This window comes from Emys orbicularis, chromosome 1, assembly GCF_028017835.1.
Source record: "Emys orbicularis isolate rEmyOrb1 chromosome 1, rEmyOrb1.hap1, whole genome shotgun sequence".
NCBI classification, from domain to species: Eukaryota; Metazoa; Chordata; order Testudines; family Emydidae; genus Emys; species Emys orbicularis.
Window position 1 is genome coordinate 120,728,234 of NC_088683.1, and position 22,148 is coordinate 120,750,381.

The following is a 22,148-nucleotide window of genomic DNA, read 5'->3' on the forward strand; positions in this document are numbered from 1 at the left end:
GTGAAAATCCAGATTCTCTTCCCTATTTAAATATCATGCATGCAGCCCAGGGCTTTTTCTTTCTCATTTTCTCTACCACAAGAGGAATTTTTAAAAAAAAAAACCGAACTATATACTTGCATGTAATCATTTTTCAAGCAAGCAAGCAAGCAAAAATACTCAACATTCAGTTTTTCATTTGATGTTGAGAAGGTCCAAGGTTGGTTTTGTGGTTAAAGCACTGGAATAAAGACTCCAGTCCTGGCTTTGCCACACATTTCCTTTATGGTATTAGGCAAGTCATTTAAACACTATGCCTCATTTTCCCCATTGGTGAAATGGGGATAATGCTTCCCTACCTCCTAGGGATGATGTAAGGACAAATACAGTATACTCCTGATTATTTGAATAGCATGGGGGGGGACACAGATTTTATTCAGATAATCGAGAGGACAGGAGACATTCAGCAGCGGGATGGCCTCCCCCACAGCCAGGGTCTTGTCATCCTCCTTGCACTCCTGGCTGGAGGTCTCTGCTCTGACCTAAACACTCACTTGACGGACAACGGGGCTGCAGAGGGCTCCCTGCACTGCTTCAGGAGCCAATCAGCAGCAGGATGATTCGTTATCATCATCCTCTCAGTCCTTGCTGGGGGTCTCTGCTCTATTATCCAAACCTCCACATTATCCAGATCCCTTCCTTGTCCCCCAGCATGAGATACATGCTGCAAGGGGCATGTGTCTCATGCTGGGGGGACAAGGAAGGGATTCAGATAATGTGGAGGATCAGACAACAGGATTTCAGCTGAACAGGAGAATACTGCACTTGGCAGGTGCTCTGAAATTATGGAGATTCGTGCCATTTACATCCCTAGATAGAAATCCATTTTGACAACTTTTTTCTCATCTTATTCTTGAGGCAGAATATTAGGAAGCTTGATCTCAGGAGATGGTGAGCACCCACTACTTCTAAAAGGTCACATCCAGACATGGCTTACGATGGTGCAGATCCACTGACTTCAGTTGAGCTGTACCCAGCAAGTTCAGCCCTTGCTTCAGTGGGAGGCCTGGATACACACCACCTCTTAGAATCAGGCTCTTAGTGATCTATATTAGGGCAACACCATTGACAAAATCAACAAGCATTATGTTTGTCCAGCAATAATAACCTTGAACTCAATGGTCTTCCTGAAACAGGGAGTGTGGGGCTGGAACCTTTGTCAATTTTGCTTCATTGGAGAGAGATGGAAAACTTCCATATAACTGGTGAGTTATATACTGCTACCTCTATGCTTCCCCTCCCCTCATCCTTTTCTCACCATCTACCTTCGTTGGCAAGTCTGACTTTTATGTTCTTATGTTTTTGTTATATGATCACTAGCGCAATTTAACATAAAGCAACGGTAGCTGATTTTTGGTTTTGTTTTGTATTTTATTTGACTGAATGATGGCCCAGGGCCATGTCTTTTGTCAGAAACTATTTTTTGTAGGAAATAAGGATGTACAACATATTCCAACTGGGCTAGCTACATTTTTTTCCTTTCCCTTACACACATTCTATATATTTTCTAAAGTAACAAAGGGATAGAAGCCTGATCTATAAATCCATTAGCAGCTCTATGGAGATATATTAATGTCGAGCAGTGAGGCTGCTCTTTATAGATCATCAGCTAACAACTCTGTTCACAGAAATACAAGCCCCAGTGCCATTAGTTATTTTTCCTTTGTATTTGGAACAAGGCCAAGCTAGCTCAAATAGCTCTTACAACTTTGTGCTCAGTGTTGCTGGGGTGTTTGGAAGCAAAACACACCCAGTCAGGTCTGCAAAACCATCTGCAGAAACAGCAGGCATCGATTAGCTATTCCATTCCATCAATAGTTCCATCACTCCCTGAGAGGTGTTAGAGCAAATAAATCCACCCTATTAGCTTCCATCGAGGCAAAATGGGCCCTAGTGATTTCCCTATTTTCTGCTGATGTTGTGATTCTTATTCATGTTCCCGATAGTCCAGTGCTGCTCCTAACTGACTTGTTTACTGTTTTGGGAAGTTATTGTCAGTGACCCCAAAAAACCCAAACATAGGTAGCTTCCAAAGCTGGCCAAAATACACTATTAAAAAATGCCACCAAAATCCATAGGGAAAAGAAACTAAGTGCTTCAGTTTTTCACTCGTGGTTCAGTTTTGTTGAATGTGAAAGGGATTGGAATGAAGAATTGGTGGACTTGGAACCGTTTCTATGATCTCACGGGGTGTAGGCTGCCAGCAAGGATGGGATTAAATGGATTGATACTGCACCAAAACAAGCCTTTTGCTAATAAGCACACAAACTGAACAAACAATCCCAGGAAAGCCTGTCAATACCTAACAGTGCTGCTAATTAACTACATATTAAACAAGCTTCACTTGCTTGGTCTAGCTTTAATAGCAGCCAGCCATACTGAGTACATGCTAATCTCCTTCTCAGCTTCTCTTATTTGGAGTACATTAATTGCAGCCCAGGCAGAAGATCAAACACTCTTGTAAATTAAAAATCCACACTGGAATCAAATTACTAAAATAGCAACAGACATTATTAAAAACAGAAAGGGCTTTGGGGGGGAGAATTCATTGTTAGGCTTGCATGAGTAAGTGTGACCATTCCTGTTGCTTGAGTTATCATCTGCATGAATTCTCAAAGATTATACCTGTTTAGTATTTGACCAGTGTAAGGCAATGGGGCCAAATCTTGAGGGCCTCACTTCAGTGGGAGTTTTGCCTATAAAGAAAGATAGGAATTTCTATCAGATTAGGTTGTGGTTTGATGGACACTTTTCCTTTTTGATATCAGAGGATAAAAGGAAACATCGGCCAGAACTGTTCCGTCTGCTTCTGTGGGCAGATGGAATGAAGACCCGCAAATCCCCGACCCTGGGGATGTGGAAGGGGAAGAGGGTTGCTTTGGCAACAACATTCGCTCCTACTCCCAGACCCGGTGAAGGCCCTCTGTGAAAATAGAGGCTTGCTTGTGAAGGGACCCACTTTGTCCCCACACCAGTCCCACAGGGATTCCTCTCAACTATTAAGGAGTAAGGACCTGATCTTGTAAACACATAAGCACATGCTTAACTTTAAGCATGTAAGTAGTCTGGATGTCAGTGGTATTGCTCATGTGCTTAGAGTAAATCATGTGCTTAAGTGTTTACAGGATTGGTGCCTAAACCACTCTCCCACTCCATGCTTCATAGCTGCCTGGAGGATGGGTTGTATGGGCAGCATCACCAGGTGAGTTCTGGGCAGCATGTTTCCCTTGCCCCCAGGCAGACTTGTATCTGACAGACCCCCAAAATCTGTAAAAATCTCTACAGATCTTGGGCCCAACAGACTCCCCAGCACCTTTTATTTGCAGCAGCAAAAACAACAAAAAGTAAGAAACTTCCTGGAGTTTCCACTTCCCTATGTGGGGTTTTCCTGTGTAGACTGGATGATTTGGGTTAGGGTCACTTACTGCAGACGCAGCTTGATTTTCACTCTCTCTGGTGCACACACATGCACACTCTTGCTCATACACACGCCCCATTTGTGCTGCTATCTCCATGTTAACCAACACCACAGACAAAGGAAGTGTCCATTCTTTGTTCCTCTTTTAGAGTAGTCGGGCATAGGTCAGCAGTATTACTTCTGGGAATTGCCAGACATTCATGATAAGCCAAATCACAAAATTCTTACTCAGTTAAAACTCCCATTGATTGAATAAGGAGTGCAGAATCTATCAATCAGTTTCATTAAGAGTTAATGTTTGTAAAGTACTTTGATTATACAGAACCAAATTCTACTGAGTGCTGTAAAGCCAGAGTAACTCCTGGATTAATTGAGTTTCTTTGGATTTACATCTGTGTAACTCAGAGCAGAATTTGGTCCATAACGAGGGCCGGCTCCAGGCACCAGCTTACCAAGCAGGTGCTTGGGGCGGCCACACCAGAGAGGGGCGGCACGTCCGGCTCTTCGGCGGCAATTCGGCAGTGGGTCCCTCACTCCCGCTCGGAGCGAAGGACCTCCTGCCGAAGTGCCGCAGATCGCGATCGGGGCTTTTTTGTTTGTTTGTTTGTTTGTTTTTTGTTTTGCGAGGGGGGGTGGGTGGCTGCTTGGTGCGGCAAAAACCCTGGAGCCGGCCCTGTCCATAACACACAAATATAAATGTTAAGGGTTATTTTGTATCTAAAACTTATATTTAATAGTAGTGAAATCTGCCTTAAAAAATTATCCACAGAAAGAACAGAAATAAACTGAGTTTAGCAAAAGAACAAATAAAACTTTGCTGGAAACCTTGGGGAACAATGTATGGTGACTATTTAAGACTTGGTATTGCCTATTAGTGGTATTGCCTTTGCAGATTCATGGTCATTTGCAGAAATCTGACTCAACAGGACTGAGAAGGTATATGGGCCTGATCCTTTGACACTCATACACATATTCCCACTGAAGCCAATGGGACTACTTGCCAGAATGAGTTTTGCAAATTTGGGCTATATAATAGCTATACGTAGCTGAAAATGAAATGTAACTCCCTTGAAATACCCTATATACCATAAACTAGAGCAATATAAATGATGACAAAGTTGTGGGTAGGATTTTAAAAGTACCTTGGTGACTTTAGGCACCGCTGAAAATCCCACCCTGAGTTCACATGGAGCATCTTTACCTGGCACCATTACATCCATTAACATTGCTTTAAAATATTGGGCTTATATCTACACTGCCTTGCACTCTGTGTAGTTACACCTCTACCCTGATATAACGCTGTCCTCGGGAGCCAAAAAATCTTACCACATTATAGGTGAAACCGCGTTATATCGAACTTGCTTTGATCCGCCGGAGCATGCAGCCCCGCCCCCCCGGAGTGCTGCTTTACCGCGTTGTATCCGAATTTGTGTTATATTGGGGTAGAGGTGTATTTGCACTACTGTAAAATGCTCCCATCCAGTTGTGTACAATTTTACACTCACTTTGAACAGGTATAAATTTCTACACAAGCTGCAGGATCATGGAGTACCAGTGCCATGGAATCTAATAATTTTCACGTTTAACAGAGTAACAGGAAATTTTTATCCTGTTAACTAACCTCTATTATGCAATTGACTGAGCTCCTGAGTTTAGTTTGTCTTACTAACTCTCCTCACTTTTTTTCATCTTTATATATGTTATCTATTAATGCTCACAGGCGTAGAAGTGTATTTGCTTTCCTAACTCTGCTACCCTCATGCCTCTGGACTGATTATCTTTTGGCATTTTATATTAATCCTTGGTAAGTGATTTTACTTGTTTTTCCCTATGCAATAGCTAAACCATATTAATTTCCCAATACATGAAAAATGTGCTGTTTTGTTTTCAAATGGTTGGAAGGTCTTGAAGTTACAATAATTTTCATGTGCTGAAATATGGACTGGAGATAGTGTGTGTGTGTGTGTGTGTGTATCAAAATACATGCTACTCGCTTCACATTTTGCTTGTTTATGCTCCTACCCATTTTGTTACTTAAAAAGAAAATTTTGTAGTGGTCACTCTCACACACTTCATTATTGTCCCTGTGCAACTTTTGTCACTTTATTACAAACCCCCTTGTAACTTTTGCTTCATCCACTTACTGATTGCCTGATGTTGCTTTCTGCTGCCATCTTCTCTTACTAATTGCTTGGTGTTAGCTCACCTGGGTAAATCCAGAACAACCCATTTGTTTTTAAAGGTGCAATCTTTCTCCACCAAAGTAAATAGGTGTTTTGCTGTTGGGAGCAAAAACTGGCCCAGAATTTGTACAGCAAATGATTTGAGCTAGCTCTCCCCAACCCTAATAAATGGGTCACACCTTATATTAAGGTTCCATTTATAAAGGATTAATAAATGATTAATGTTTTGATAAGTGGCTAATCAATTGATTTAGATCCAAAGGCTTCTTACACCCTGGTTTATACAGGTCTGTCTCATCTTACACAGGGGTTCCGTTCCGCGGTTAACGCGTAAAGCGAAAACCGCATATAGCCAAAATCCCATTGAGTTCAATGGTGGGCGAAATCGCCCGCACTACAGGTATAGTATTAAAATTGTTGTTTTTCTCTTTTTTTTGTTTGTTTTTGTTTTTTGTTTTTGCCGACCGCGTAAAGTTGAAATCGCGCATGTTAAATGAGCGTAAGATGCGACAGACCTGTAATCATCTCCAACTTCTTTAATTGCTGTGTTTATAAACAGCCATAACATGGACCACCCATGTAAATAGCTTGCTTATAAACATACAAAATCATAAATGAAATCTTAATATATGTATGACCAAGAAATTTTTACTTAATGGGTGGGAGTTTGTGCTCCTCTAGATCTGAAATCAAAGTGATGCCTCTGCTGTTTGGTACTAAAATCAAGAGAATGGCTCTCTCTCGCTGTTGCCAAAATCTTTTACCAGGATGGTGGCAGTATTTGTATGGAATGGCAGTGCCCAGTTAAGTTAGTCAGAGGAATATATTATACAAGGATTGTGGAGATGAAGTATTATCTCTGGTTTTGTTGCCTATTTAAAAGCACTCCTCTAAATTGGGATCGGATCTAGATAAAGTAAACTTTTTGATTACTAGAGAAAGGGGCCGAGTCTGCTCCCATGGAAGCCAATGGGAGTTTTGCCATTGACTTCTATAAGAGCAGGAGCAAACCCTCCAAAAATCACTCAAGGCCTGGTACTCCATTGACCTGCCCCTTGTGTCGGGGCACTGGAACAATTTGTATAGTGGGGGTGCTGAGAGCCATTGAACCAAACTGTAACCCTGTATATAGTGGAAGCCACTTCAAGCCAGGGGGTGTGGCAGCACCCGCCGCACCCCTAGTTCCAGCACCTATGCTTTGTGTAGTCATTTACACCAATCTAAAGTGGATGTAACATGCTATCAAATCAGGATGCTAGTATTCTACACCCACGCTGCACTGTGTAAATGACCCCACAAGATGCGGCACTGTGGAGAATCAGGCCTTCAGAGTGTTAGATTAGTTTTTACTAAGCCTATATTAAATCTATAATGTAAATGGAATACCAGCATGAAATGAAATCTCGTTTCAAGCGTCCTTGTTTTACGTGCAGTTTGGTTATGACGTTTTGTGAATACTCAGCAGCCATTGCAATGTAAAGTAACAAAGGACTCTTGAGATTCTGAAAGCTTAATAAATGTTTTCTGTTTGTCTCATGAGGTATGGATGTCAATCATCTGTTTTATGTGCCTATTGAAGTGTTTCTTGGAGGAGATTTCTTAGAAGCACTCACATCATAGGCAGCACTTTAATATTTTTCCTTTTAAATTAATCTTGTATGCCAAGCTTTCAGATTTACCCTAGTCACAAGGGATAACATTTGGATAGCCTGGATAAATTCATTCTAAAGACTTCTTTGGCAAAACTACCATTAAGATGTAAAATAAATGTTTCAAGGGTATGGGTGTAGTCAAGGTGCACATGTGTCAGTGTGTAAATAGCAAAAAGTTATTTCAAGTTAGATAGATAATGGTATATATTGTATTACATAGAAATTGTTCCACACTAGTGTAGAAATGTTATTGGCATCGCTATGTTAACTCTGCAGACGCACCATCTGTTATGAATGAAAATGGATTGTTATAATACAACAAGAAGGTACTGCCCAGAGTAGTAGCTGATGATGGAGCTGATCAAAAAACTTTTATTGAGAGGGAATTATTTAGAAAGAAAACAAGCCGTTTTTGCTTCATTCCGTTTTTTGTTGTTTTATGAAAAAAATCAGAACAAATTTTTTAGAAACATATTCAAAACTTTTGTTTCATTTCCAAAAAATTTGTTTTGACTTTTTGGGGTGTTTTTTCCCTTCCTCTTACTCTTTTTTTTTTTTTTTTTTCCTTGTGAAATTTCCCCCTCCTCCTTTTTATTCCTCTGGAGATAAAAGGAGGGAAAACTTAAATTTTCTCTTTTTCCAATTTCCTCTGTATTTTTCCTTGCTATTTCAAAACATTTTTTGAAAATACCAAATTTTTTTTTAAAAAAGCATTTTGAATTTGTTTAAAAAAATTAAAAATTAGTGTTCCCGTTTTTGGATTTTAAAAAATCTAATTTCAACCAATCTTAGCTAGTATAAATTGCTTTAGCCAAGAGTATCTAGAAATCACTTGATTATGACCATGAAATAAAAAAGTTTTAACTTTATTATAGCAGGACATACTTAAGGGCAGATATCACTAATGTCGCAGAAAAAGTATTTAGCACATCTGATGGGCCTTTTAGGGAGCAGAAATTTGTTCAAGCAGTCTGATTGTCCTAGCAGACATGATGAATAGTTCTTAGAAACTGTAGCTAAATTAATTCAGAATGTGCTCATTTGGACATATAATCTGACTGGTTAACATTGTTCCAGCTGTCAGTGAATTAACCTCTTCAGAGGTAAGCAGTAGACAGTGTAGTGAGTTAGAGAGACAAGGTGGGGAAGGGAATATCTTTTATTGGACCAGCTTCTGTTGGTGAGAGAGACAAGCTTTCAAGCTTATGCAGAGCTCTTCTTCGGGTCTTTTTTAGTGTGTGAATTGTCACATATTAGAACTGTTTTGAGACAGACGTGAGCCAGGATTCCTTGTCTGGAACAATACGTAATGTATGATGGTGGTTAGTATACTGCACTTTTTATTTCCATTTCTTAAGGATTACCTTGCTTAACTCACTCATTTCCTACTTCTGTTGAAATGTGTGGGATATTTGCCATTGCCTTCATTGTGGAAGCAGGGGATCATTCCTTATTCTGATTATGTAGTGTATGTGAAATGCAATGTATAGGCTAGAATTTCTTAGCCTCGTGTGTGTTTGGAAAGGAGGAAGTAGGTTGCAAGGGGCTTCCAATCCTTGCACACTTGTGAAGGGCCAGGCATAATCTCAGTCCTTGTGTTTCTATCATCTGTATGGTGGCACTAGCTTTCCTAGAGGAGATTGGACCAGGTGAGGCAGGGACAGAGCTGAAGTGACTGTGATGGAACTTTATGCTGCAATTCATAAAGGGATGTAGCAGGCTAATTTGGCTTGCACTTTTGGAGGGATTATGCCAGGCTCAGGCACAAGGGGTGAAATTTGGGCCCTTTGAAGCTGGTTGCAAAATTCCCATTGACTTCAGCATAATCAGGATTTCACCCAAGGTCTCTGAGCATGGTTGCCTGTGTGCAGTCTCTCCTTCTCTGAAATGCAAGCAGTGACTTAACGCCATAGGGTGAAATCCATAGGGTGTTTTGCCATTGACTTCAAAGAGATCAACTTTCCACTCACACTCCTGACCTATTAAGGAGATCATAAAACCTACACATTGAATTCAGATGGAAACCAGTTCAATTTTTACAGTAGGGCTAATTTTTAATCAAGTCCAGATGATGAGTTATACTGAAAAAAACTGTGTTTGTCTGCCTTACAGGAGTAAAAATGGATTAAAGAAGAGGAAGCTGACCAAGTATGTGACTTTTTGATATTTAAATAATATTTTTAAAAAATTGATGGTCACATTATACTGAACAATAATTTTTATGACTATAGGAAATGTGTTGAAGTTACAGAGGTAAATATTCTTCATTCTGGTAAATACCTCCAGAGAGAGATTGTAGCAAGAGATGTCTGGAAGCACATGGCAACAGATAATTACACTAAATCAGTGGGTCGGGACCCAAAAGTGGGTCAGGACCCCATTTTAATGGGGTCGCCAGGGCTGGCTTAGACTTGCTGGGGCTCGGGGACGAACTGAAGCCCGAGGGATTCAGTCCTGGGCGGCAGGCTCAGGTTACAGGCCCCCGGGCTGGGGATGAAGCCCTTGGGCTTTGGCTTTGACCCCTTCCCTGCCCAGGGCAGTGGGGCTCGGGCTTTGGCTTTGGCTCCCCAACCTGGGGCAGTGGGAATCAGGCGGACTCAGGCTTTGGTCCTCCCTCCTGGGGTCATGTAGTAATTTTTGTTGTCAGAAGGGGGGGGGGGTCGCAATGCAATGAAGTTTGAGAACCCCTGCACTAAATCAAGAGTACCCTGTGTTTTGTTTTATCTTCTCAACAGCTGGGTTGTAGTAAAAGAGCTCCTGACTGATAGAAAATTAACCACTGGGGAAAAATCAATGATACTAAGTTAGCAATTCCAACAGGGCCTTTCCTCATTTAAAAATGACAAACGGTGAAAAACTGCTATTTCCTTCTTGATATCAGGCTCTGATGGCAGTTGCTGTTGTGTATTAGATCATTAATGTTAAACAGGTAAACAGGAGTAATTATCTGGAGATAAAAGACAGTTCCTTGGTGGCATATTGCTTCAAGTAAATGAACGGATTATTGTGTACATGCCTCGGTATTTTGTAAATTAAAACATGATAATTAAGTGAGGAAAACTCTTTGCTTGTATTTCATTATTTAAGGGGTTAAACTAGTGACTCATTCTTTAGCCTGAATTCAGGGCCTGATCCTCAGCTGGAGTAAACAGGCATAGCTCCATTAGAGTCATTAAAGCCAGGCCAGTTTATACCAGTTGAAGATCTGGCCCAATATGTCTGTGCTCCATTGTCTTCAATGGGCGTTGTGCCCACTTATGCTAGAGTAGAATTTGGCTTCTAATGTCAAACATGGCAAACACCTGAACTTCTCAAAGCCAGTGGAAAACAATTGTTGCTCTGGGGCTGAAATTTGCATTTTTTACATCATAGACCTTGTCTGACCCAAATTCAGGCCAATGAAACCTATTAATGGCTTGTGTGATTATGGTGCATGTGAAATTAAAAAAATTGTGTTTACCAGATAGTTCCCCCTGTATGAAAGGGATTTTTGTGTGTCACTAAGGCAGGTTAAATGAGCTGCTTTTGCTGCCATCCAGGAAGTAGTGCCATTGTATTGTAATTAAAGATGACCAGAACATAAACCCTGGATATGACTGTGACGGGTTGGATCACAGAAACCCCCTTGGGAGCTGCCACCCAATGTGCAAAGACTACCCCTGCTTCTGTTTTCCCTGCCAGCTCAGGATTCCAGCACCCTGTCTTGCTGAGCCAGCCACTCCTGTCCGGCTCCAACACAGGCCCAGGGTCTGAATCACTTGTCCCAAAGCTGCAAGTTTACCTGAAACCAGCTCACAGGAGTGTGCTTGTCTTTAGCACTCAGATGCCCAACTCCCAATGGGGTCTAAACCCAGATAAATCCGTTTTACCCTGCATAAAGCTTATGCAGGGCAAACTCATAAATTGTTCGCCCTCTATAACACTGATAGAGAGATATGCACAGTTGTTTGCTCCCTCAGGTATTAATACACACTCTGAGTAAATTACTAAATAAAAAGTGATTTTATTAAATACAGACAGTAGGATTTAAGTGGTTCCAAGTAGTAACAGACAGAACAAAGTAAGTCACCAAGCAAAATAAAATAAAATGCGCAAATCTATGTCTAATCAAACTAAATACAGATAATCTCACCCTCAGAGATGCTTCAGTAAGTTTTTCTCAGACTGGACACCTTCCAGGCCTGGGCACAATTCTTTCCCCTGGTACAGCTCTTGTTCCAGCTTAGGTATTAGCTAGGGGATTCTCCATGATGGCTCCTCTCTCTCTCTCTCTCTCTTCTGTTCCACCCCTTTATATATCTTTTGCATAAGGCGGGAACCCTTTGTCCCTCTGGGTTTCCACCCCCCCTCACTGGAAAAGCACCAGGTTAAAGATGGATTCCAGTTCAGGTGACATGATCACATGTCACTGCAAGACTTCATTACTCACTTGCCAGCACACACACATACAGGGAGACTCACAGGTAAACAGCCATCTGTTTAATGGTCCTGGTTAATGGGAGTCATCAAGATTCCAAACCATCATTAATGGCCCACACTTTACATAATTACAATAGGCCCTCAGAGTTACATTTTATATTTCTAGTTTTAGATACAAGAGTGGTACATTTATACAAATAGATGATCATACTCAGTAGATTATAAGCTTTGTAATGATACCTTACAAGAGACCTTTTGCATGAAGCATATCCCAGTTACGTTACATTCACTTATTACCGTATTTTCTCTAAAACTATCCCAGTTACATTATATTGACTTATTATCAAGTTTTTATAAAACCATATGGACTGCACAACGTAACAATGACCATCTGAACTGTGATGGGATTTAGAATCGGGATCCAAATCTGGCATCCCAGGCTCATTTTTAATTGAAATGGAGATTTCAATCAGAGCTATAGCTAGAGGGTCCCCTTTAAAACAGTTTGATTTGAAGGGTGAGGAGTTGGTAGCTCTCCTGACTCTCAATTCTATGTTCCATTGCCAGTGGGCCAAATCCTGCATCCTAAATCAGGCAAAATTCAAACTGAAGCCAATGGGAATTTTGCCTCAAGAATTTAGCTTAATGATGTGGGTAGATTTAACCTATTAGCGGCAGTTGCCCACATGGCTACAATACAGTATATGTAAGGTAAATGATTCATCAGACAGTATGTGTCACATTTCAGGTACACAAACTTCAGATTTTTTGCAAGCTCTATCCCAGGTATAATTACTTAGTAGAATACAATGCTAAAAATACAGATTAGTGAATTGTTAGTACTCAAAAACAAAACAAACCTATTTAAGAAATTAATTTCTTTTCCATGTGTTTTTGAAAAGCCCTGTGCAGTTGGATGACTTCGATGGCTACATCAAGGATATGGCCAAAGATTCAGATTATAAATTTTCTCTGCAATTTGAGGTATGTATATGGAGACGACAGCTCCTGGCTGCCTCTCCCAAATTGGACTACTACTTTTGCCAGACTGAAAGAACCAGATGGGTGGTATGATTAGGGCCGGCTCTAGGCACCAGCAAAACAAGCTGGTGCTTGGGGCGGCACATTTTTAGGGGCGGCCTGGCCGGTGCCAGAATGCTGCCCCTAAAAATGTGCCCCGGCCGCCCTAGCTCACCTCCGCTGCTGCCGCTCACGCGCGAAACAGCTGATTCGCGCGCCGCTGCTCCCCCTCCCTCCCAGGCTCTCAAACCTGGGAGGGAGGGGGAGATCCCGAGCGGCCGCGGCGCGCGAAACAGCTGATTCGCACGCCGCTGCTCCCCCTCCCTCCCAGGCTCTCAAACCTGGGAGGGAGGGGGAGATCCCGAGCGGCCGCGGCGCGCGAAACAGCTGATTCGCACGCCGCTGCTCCCCCTCCCTCCTAGGCTTGAGAGCCTGGGGGGAGGAGGCAGGGCTGGGGATTTGGGGAAGGGGCGGAGCTGAGGCGGGGCCGGGGGTGGGGTAAGAAAAAAACGGGGGGGGCAGGGGGGCGGCCAAAATTGTTTCTGCTTGGGGCGGCAAAAATCCTAGAGCCGGCCCTGGGTATGATTGTGGCATTCGGACCCAGAATTCTGTTGTAGCATAGTCCACGTGGCAGCCTAAGTTGACTGCAATGCATTTTTAAAATGAAAAATGGCACTGGTGACAACCAAATCTTCTGAAACAAAGGGACAGTTAACTGGGGACATATGGTCCTGATTTGGGTCTTGAGCTTGCAGACTAGTTTATTTCCCCAGTGCTAAAAATGCAAGATTGTCAAGTGAAGACAAAAGGGAACTACAAACACTAGGTGGAATCTTGGATCTGTTGATCGTGGTGGCAAAACTCCATTTGACTTGATAGGGTTAGGATTCGACCCACTGTTCTCTCAGGTGGCACACATTGTGTTCATCTTATTTATGATCGTATGTTACAGAATATTTTAGATTGATTATTTAAGGTAATGAATAGTAATTATATAAATCTCAGGATCAAAGCAGCTGTGAGTTGCAGGTAATTGAGGAAGCATTACTGAAATCTAGCTCAGATGGTGACACCATCTGATACCTATTCAGTGGCCTATGTGGAATGAGTTTGGTAGATAGGAACAAAATCATCAGCTTAGGTGACAGTAACTGACAAACGTACTGACAGTCTCATCAGGGTAGCCAAAGGTTGAATGGGCATGGAGACCAGACTTCCTTCCCACTCTTAGAAGTGGTCGCCCAGGTATGAGCCACATGATGAGGTATTACAAGGAAACTTGCTGTATCTGTAGTGTTCGTAAATAAAGTGCTTTGGAGTCCAGGGCTGTCAGTCTGGCCGTTGTCAGAAGCATTATTCACAAACCATTCATTTTCAGGAGTTAGTTAATTTAATTGCAACATTTTCCCTTCTGTCATACACAGGAGCTAAAACTGATTGGGCTTGACATACCCCATTTTGCTGCTGACCTTCCCATGAATCGATGTAAAAATCGCTATACAAATATCCTGCCATGTAAGTACAATAGACGCAGACTCCTGCGAGGGTCCCTTGGGGGAAGGCGGGGGGGAAGAAGAGTTTTAATTGTGGAATTGGTGCAGGTTTTCCAGCAGGTAAAAGCTTGTTTTAAAAGCTGTCCTTGGAGAGAAATAGGTCTCCCTTAGGCTTGGTCTACACTAACCCCCCAAATCGAACTAAGGTACGCAACTTCAGCTACGTGAATAACATAGCTGAAGTTCGAAGTACCTTAGTTCGATCTTACCTCGGTCCACACGCGGCAGGCAGGCTCCCCCGTCGACTCCGCGGTACTCCTCTCGTCTAGCTGGAGTACCGCAGTCGACGGCGAGCACTTCCTGGTTCGACTTATCGCGTCGAGACAAGACGCGATAAGTCGAACCCAGAAGTTCGATCGCTCGCCGCCGAACTACCGGGTAAGTGTAGACATTAGTTTTGAAAGGATGAAGCTCTGTGTTTTATATTTGTCATGATTGAAAATAGTAGGTCATTCCTACTGCTGAGCAGCCTTCTTCAACTTTTTTTTTTTCCTCATGATTTTAATGAGATCCAAAGAGACCTGACAGTGAAGACTCTTGAAGGCAGGAGCGTGTAGCAGTAATGAAGCCGTATCCATGCAGCGAGAACTGGGCATTACTTATTAGTATGGCATGCTGGCCCTCTACAGTTTTGCCTTTGTTATGCTGGAGCGTGTGTAATTGTGTTTCAGGATTTTAAGAGATTATTTAAAACCTCCCAGCATTTGCTCAAGCTGCCCCCATTTTCCCCCCCCCCTTCTTTTTACAGATGACTTTAGCCGTGTCAGATTAATTTCGATGAATGAAGAAGAAGGTTCAGACTACATTAATGCCAACTATATTCCTGTAAGTGATAAGACTCAAATCAACCTGAGGCTTAATGTTCTTAGTAGGGAGATATCACACAGGTAGTGAAAAGAGTGAAAATTCCTAGCAGTTTGGTGACTTTAAAAAAAAAAAAAAAAAAAAATTACCGCAATGTCACTAATTTTGCCTTCAGTGAACAGTACTTTTCACCAGCCCATAAACCTGTTTTTGTGCACATTTTGCCACAGCAACACTGAAATTTGCATGCATCCTGTTACAGGTGGGAGGAAATTGGCTGGGGACACGGGTGAAAAGGTTAAACTTTGCACTGCTATTCTCAAACAGCTAGAGGTTTTTTTCCAATATTTTAATCTATGTGGAATAAAGGCAGTGAACCAGAGATATAGGTACAGTTAAAATGCACAGAGAACAAGCCCAGGGCATGGTGTGCAAACATAGCTTCTATTTGCACTACCCTGGTCTTGCTATTGTTCTGTTCACGCCTTCTTCCTTGCACTATGTTAGAGCAGCTGTCTAACAGCTCATAGCAATACTGCTATAGTTTTAGGACAGCAAGTGAAGAACGCTGTATTCAGCTGTAACTGTGTGGGATATGTAGGGAGGCAGAATGTAATTTTGTACATAGGAACTTGGCCAGGATGCTGGGAAAAGCTCCCTACTGTTATGAAAAGTGCTGTGGCATCTTTAATGACTACAAATGGTTGGCATATCTGTGTTCTAGTTCTCCACTGAAACAGCACAGTGGCCCATAGCTTCATGCTAAGGACTTGGTTCAGTACTGACTAAAATGGGAAGAGCATTACTGAATCAATATCACCACTTTGTGCATCACTTTGGAAGTCTCCCGTCCAAACACTGACAAAGCACTAACCTTATTTAGCCTCCGAGATCTGACAAGATCACAGAACTAAGTGATAAGGCCATGCAGGCTCTTTTTCTTCATTAAATAATAATAATGTGTACATTTGATGCTAGTCAGAAAACTAGAATGACAATTTTATAGCATCCATATATAGCATCCAGATATATATGTCTCTTCAGCTTTTGTCAGTTCCATGTTTATATTTTAGATGTGTTTAATACTACGCACAAAAACCACCTTCCAATACTTTAGATACAACACAGCTATGTTAGTTTTTGGCTTATTTGGATGATCACTCTCCCACTTGGCACCTCATGGTAGTTTCATCTCAAACCCTAGTGTTCATGGTGATCTGCTTTCCACTGTCAACAGAAATGTGCTGCATCAGTTATATACACACCCCATAGGAAGCAAAATGAAATGTGTTCTGTACTTACGAATTATTATGAGTGTTGAGTTTGAACTGAGTTTTTTACAGATGGGAAATGCTGAATTAGGCTGCCTATGGAAAGTGCTTCCAAATCATCAGTATTTTAATTACTTGAATGCTGTAGGCTGATACATCCATAGCCTAATTCATGCAGGATCATACTGTGGTTTGAACGTATCTGTTATTTTTTCCCCTAACTACTCTGGGTATTAGATAACTTTCTGAACCTAGTTCTGCTGATAATCTCCTGTGTTCACTGTAAACAGGGAGCCAGGGTCATAGTTAAATCAGCCCTGACACCCAGCAAATATGCCTGATGTTAACTAGCAGATACTGAAATGGTATCTTGTATTATTTACTAAATTACCCTTTTCTACAATAGTGCCCAAAAGAGTATCTACAAATAAAAGCAGACAGCTTAGCGGAGGGATAGGAATGTGAATGTATGGGTATAATTTCTCCTAAAGGTGCTTCAGGTTTAGTAAATGATAAATATATGATAACCTTCTAAGAGTTATGACTTTTAGAATAATCTATTACTATTATTTTAGGTCTAAGATTACCAGGTATTTTACTGATTTGGGTCTTGAGCTTGCAGACACTTATGCATGTGTTCCTTGATTAGAGTTCAGCTGATTAATCCTTTCCTTTCGATTCTATTATTAAATTTAATTCACCACAGGTGCCACTTAATTTATTTGGGGGAAAGGACAAGATAAGGATATATAACTATTGTACTTGTGAATTCACAGCATATTAAATTTATTAAAACTTTGTTTAAAAAAAAAACAGCCCTGATTTAGTTTTCATTTTTTATGCTGTTTATTTTTTGTACTTTGGACAGTGAATTTACATTGGTCAGTTTTACTTTCTGTCCATACACAGGCTAATTTCCAGGTTCTTCTGTAGTATTTGGGACTCAAAATCTCCTTGGAAATATTTTGATTAAAAAAAAAAACAGTTTTCACTGAATTAAAAACAACAAACCAAACAACTTGATATAGGCTTCTTCATGTTAGGAATTACTTTAAAAAAGCTCTTTGAATTTTGGACTTAAACATTCAAAAATGTAACTTTAAAAACATGTTGTAAATATGCTCCTGAGGAGAATTTATGTTCTGAACAGTCTGTGAAATGAAGTATATTAATAAATTGCACCTGTCTCTTAGGGCTACAACTCACCACAGGAATACATTGCAACCCAGGGGCCATTGCCAGAGACAAGGAATGATTTTTGGAAGATGGTTCTCCAGCAAAAATCACAAATCATTGTTATGCTCACTCAGTGTAATGAAAAAAGAAGGGTAGGTAACATAATCCTATGTGCATTTTGCAAGGAAATAAATAATTTCAGTGGTCATTAGGTTCCTTTGCATTATTTTCTAACACAAAACAGCAATATAAGGCAAGCTCTTGAAAGCCCTCTGCACCCAAAACTCCTAATGAAATCAATAGGAGATCCAGAAGGGGACCCATGGTCACTTATTGTAAGCTCTTCAGTGTAGGAATAGTTCTATTTGTTTGTAGTGTTAGGGCACCTAGCACAATGGGTCCCCTATTTGAATTGAGACCTCTCTCGGTGCTACTGTAACACAGATAATTAAGATTAATGATAATAAATAACAAGTCTAAAGAGCTGGTGCTGAATGATACCATGAGTAGTGGTAGCAAGTAGAGCCATAATATTTTAATCCAAATATGAACTTCTTGAAGTTCAGCTGTGTTTGGACCTCAGGTTTGGTTTTGGTCCCATCTTTAGTAGGAAGTTACCTGTTGTAAGAGGCTGACAAGATTTTTATCAAGAGTAAAAGATTTTTACATGACTCAAATTAGACTTTAAAATGGCAGCAATAGGGAGTGGATGGCTGAGGGGACTGTTACTGGTTTGAATCCAGGCTGGCGGTGAATGAAAAATTGTTACTGTCTGATGGCTGTTTGTTGGCATCTCTGAAATGAGTGGTGGTCCCAGCTCAGTTCCTAGTCTACAGGTGTGTATCCACATCACAAAAACTCCTAACACAGTTGGCACCAGTTGTCCCCCTGATTGGGAGTTTCAGCAGAGAGGCTGAGAATTGGCTGGGCACGGTGACTGAATGTGCTGAAAGCCTTTGAACCAAACTGTGAACCCTGTATGTAATGGAATCCACTTCAAGCCAGAGGGTGCAGCAGCACCACCAGGACCCCTAGTTCCAGCACCTATGGACTGAAATAGAGTCTTACTCTCCCTTCAGGTCAGCACATTGTTGGGGCAGCATGGAGGAGCTGCCAGAGCCCATGCTGTACCTCTTGTGTGGATGAAGAGAACACTCATTTCCTAGTACTGTTGTTCTGGTGGTATTAGGAACAAGAGAACAAAACAATACTAAAATTAAAGATGGCACCAGTGATCTTTTTCTCTTCATTGAAGCGTGCCTCCAAATATCTTATTGTTCTCTGTAAATTAGCATTTGACACAACACGCTTTATTGCATGGTTTCAGTGCAGCCATTATAACAGATGTCAATGTAATAGATATTCTTTCATTAAACTGAGATAACCAACTCAACACAGTCTTGGCCATGATATTTGTAGCATCTACATTTGCTTTCCAGCTATTTTTTTGGTTAGTTCTAGCCATTTGCACAAATAACACGTATGTAAATGACATGCAGATGTCAATGGTATTTTAATAATAATAGGGACACTGTCAATGTGAGAGCTGTGTAAAAATGACAAAACATTATTTTTCAAAATGGAATGTGAAATATAATAATCAGCTAATGCATGTACATTGCTTATGATCTTGGATATCATAGAATCATAGAAGATTAGGGTTGGAAGAGACCTCAGGCGGTCATAGAGTCCAACCCCAACTAAATCATCCCAGCCAGGGCTTTGTCAAGCTGGGTCTTAAAAACCTCGAAGGATGGAGATTCCACCACTTCCCTAGGTAACCCATTCCAGTGCTTCACCACCCTCCTAATGAAATAGTTTTTCCTAATATTCAACCTAGACCTCCCACACTGCAACTTGAGACCGTTGCTCCTTGTTCTGTCATCTGCCACCACTAGGGTGACCAGATGTCCCGATTTTATAGGGACAGTCCTGATTTTGGGGTCTTTTTCTTATATAGGATTCTATTACCCCCCACCCCTTGTCCCGATTTTTCACATTTGCTGTCTGGTCACCCTAGCCACCACTGAGAACAGCCGAGCTCCATCCTCTTTGGAACCCCCCCTTTCAGGTAGTTGAAGGCTGCTATCAAATTCCCCCTCACTCTTCTCTTCTGCAGACTAAATAAGCCCAGTTCCCTCAACCTCTCTTCATAAGTCATGTGCCCCAGCCCCCTAATCATTTTCGTTGCCCTCCGCTGGACTCTCTTCAATCTGTCCACATCCTTTCTGTAGCGGGGGGGCCAACACTGGACACAATACTCCAGATTTGGCCTCACCAGTGCCGAATAGAAGGGAATAATCACTTCCCTCAATCTGCTGGCAATGCTCCTACTAATGCAGCCCAATATGCCGTTAGCCTTCTTGGCAACAAGGGCACACAGTTGACTCATATCCAGCTTCTTGTCCACTGTAATACCCAAGTCCTTTTCTGCAGAGCTGCCACTTAGCCAGTCGGTCCCCAGCCTGTAGCAGTGCAAGGGATTCTTCTGTCCTAAGTGCAGGACCCTGCACTTGTCCTTGTTGAACCTCATCAGATTTCTTTTGGCTCCAATTTGTCTAGATCACTCTGGACCCTATCCCTACCCTCCAGCATATCTACCTCTCCCCCCAGCTTAGTGTCATCTGCGAACTTGCTGAGTGTGCAATCCATCATCCAGATCATTAATGAAGATGTTGAACAAAACTAGCCCCAGGACCAACCCCCGGGGCACTCCGCTTGATACTGGCTGCCAGCTAGACATCGAGCCGAGCCCAACAATCTAGCCAGCTTTCTATCCAGTTTATAGTCCATTCATCCAATCCATACTACTTTAACTTGCTGGCAAGAATACTGTGGGAGACCGTATCAAAAGCTTTGATAAAGTCAAGGTATATCACGTCCACCACTTTCCCCATATCCACACAGCCAGTCATCTAATCAGAGAAGGCAATCAGGTTGGTCAGGCATGACTTGTCCTTAGTGAATCCATGTTGAATGTTCCTGATCACCTTCCTCTCCTCCAAGTGCTTCAAAATGGATTCCTTGAGGACCTGCTCCATGATTTTTCTGGGGACTGAGGTGAGGCTGACCAGTCTGTAGTTCCATGGATTCTCTTTCTTCCCTTTTTTAAAGATGGACACTATATATTTGCCTTTTCCCAATTGTCCAGGACCTCCCCAAATCGCCACAAGTTTTCAAAGATAATGGCCAATGGCTCTACAATCACATCAGCCAACTCCCTCAGCACCATCGGATGCATTGCATCTGACCCCATGGACTTGTGCATGTCCAGCTTTTCTAAATAGTGCCTAACCTGTTCTTTCACCACTGAGGGCTGATCACCTCCTCCCCATACTGTGCTGCCCAGTGCAGCAGTCTGGGAGCTGACCTGGTCTGTGAAAACCATGGCAAAAAAGGCATTGAGTACTTCAGCTTTTTCCACATCATCTGTCACTAGGTTGCCTCCCCCATCCAGTAAGGGTCCCACACTTTCCCTGACCACCTTCTTGTTACTAGCATACTTGTAGAAACCCTTCTTGTTACCCTTCACATCCCTTGCTAGATGCAACTTCAATTGTACTTTGGCCTTCCTGATTACACCCCTGCATGCTTGAGCAATATTTTTATACTCCTCCCTAATCATCCGTCCAAGTTTGTTACTAGTAAGGAGACATGGGCTGCAGTATGATGATGACTCCCAACTCTGTGTATATGTCTTGTCTAGTTTGGATGATGCAGTTCAGCGTCTCAGTCGCTGTCTAGTCAAGGTTGGCACATGGATGATAGTGAGCTGGCTGAGGCTTAACCCAGCTAAGATTGAGGCAATGATGGTGGGTTTGGGGAAGCAGCCAGGGGAGATGGCAGGGGTAATATCAGCCCCTTGGATTGAAGGAGTACATCTGTCATTAGTTAAGTATTCACAACTCGGGTTATTTTAGCCCCCCAGCTACTGTTTGATGACCATATCACAGAAGTGGCCCAGTCTGTTGTTTCCCATCAGTGTCTGGCTAGGACACTGTGGCCTTTCCTTCTGGCCACAGACCTTGCCACCATTATCCGTGCTTTTGTTACCTCAAGATTTGGCTATTGCAATGCTCTCTACATGGGATTACACCTTAAAACCATTCAGAGACTGAGGCTGGTGTAGAATGCAGCAGTTCGCTTATTGAGCAGGGCATAGTAACAGCAATGTTCCAGGATAACTAGCTGCCCATTGGTCTCTGGGTTGAGTTTAATGTGTTGGTTATGAGCTATGAAGCCATATATGGGCTGGCACAAGCCAATGGACATGCCTCTCTCCCCATGCCATACTGCCACAGCTGCAGTCAGCATGGATGCTTAACTGGATCCTCCTCATTGTAAAAGAAAGAGGGTGCCTGGCAGGCTGTTCTCTGTGGGAGCTCTGGGACTCTGGAACTTGGTCTTCCCACCCTCTTGTTCCAAAATAACCCAGATTTGCAAGCACACTGAAAGAGACACCTGTTTCATAGGGTCTCTGGAGAAGGTTGAGGGTGTGCTTCTTAGGTGGTGAATGGGGTAAGTGGTTCCGGTGGAATGGATTTTAATGCTGCTATGGTTTAATTTTATTGTATTTACTGCATGGTTGATTGTTAGGGTACCTAGAGCCTTGG

General features: G+C 42.1%; 1 protein-coding gene across 1 annotated transcript in view; it reads left to right on the forward strand.

Annotated features, from left to right (window-relative positions):
* The window catches only part of PTPRO (protein tyrosine phosphatase receptor type O), a 203,421-nt gene that overhangs the window by 171,070 nt on the left and 10,203 nt on the right, over positions 1-22,148 (forward strand). The window contains exons 16-22 of the mRNA XM_065417893.1: positions 1,176-1,244; positions 5,178-5,261; positions 9,405-9,440; positions 12,614-12,695; positions 14,156-14,246; positions 15,033-15,109; positions 17,553-17,687. Of these exons, the coding sequence (XP_065273965.1) occupies positions 1,176-1,244; positions 5,178-5,261; positions 9,405-9,440; positions 12,614-12,695; positions 14,156-14,246; positions 15,033-15,109; positions 17,553-17,687 (574 nt within the window). The remainder of the gene's footprint in view (positions 1-1,175; positions 1,245-5,177; positions 5,262-9,404; positions 9,441-12,613; positions 12,696-14,155; positions 14,247-15,032; positions 15,110-17,552; positions 17,688-22,148) is intronic.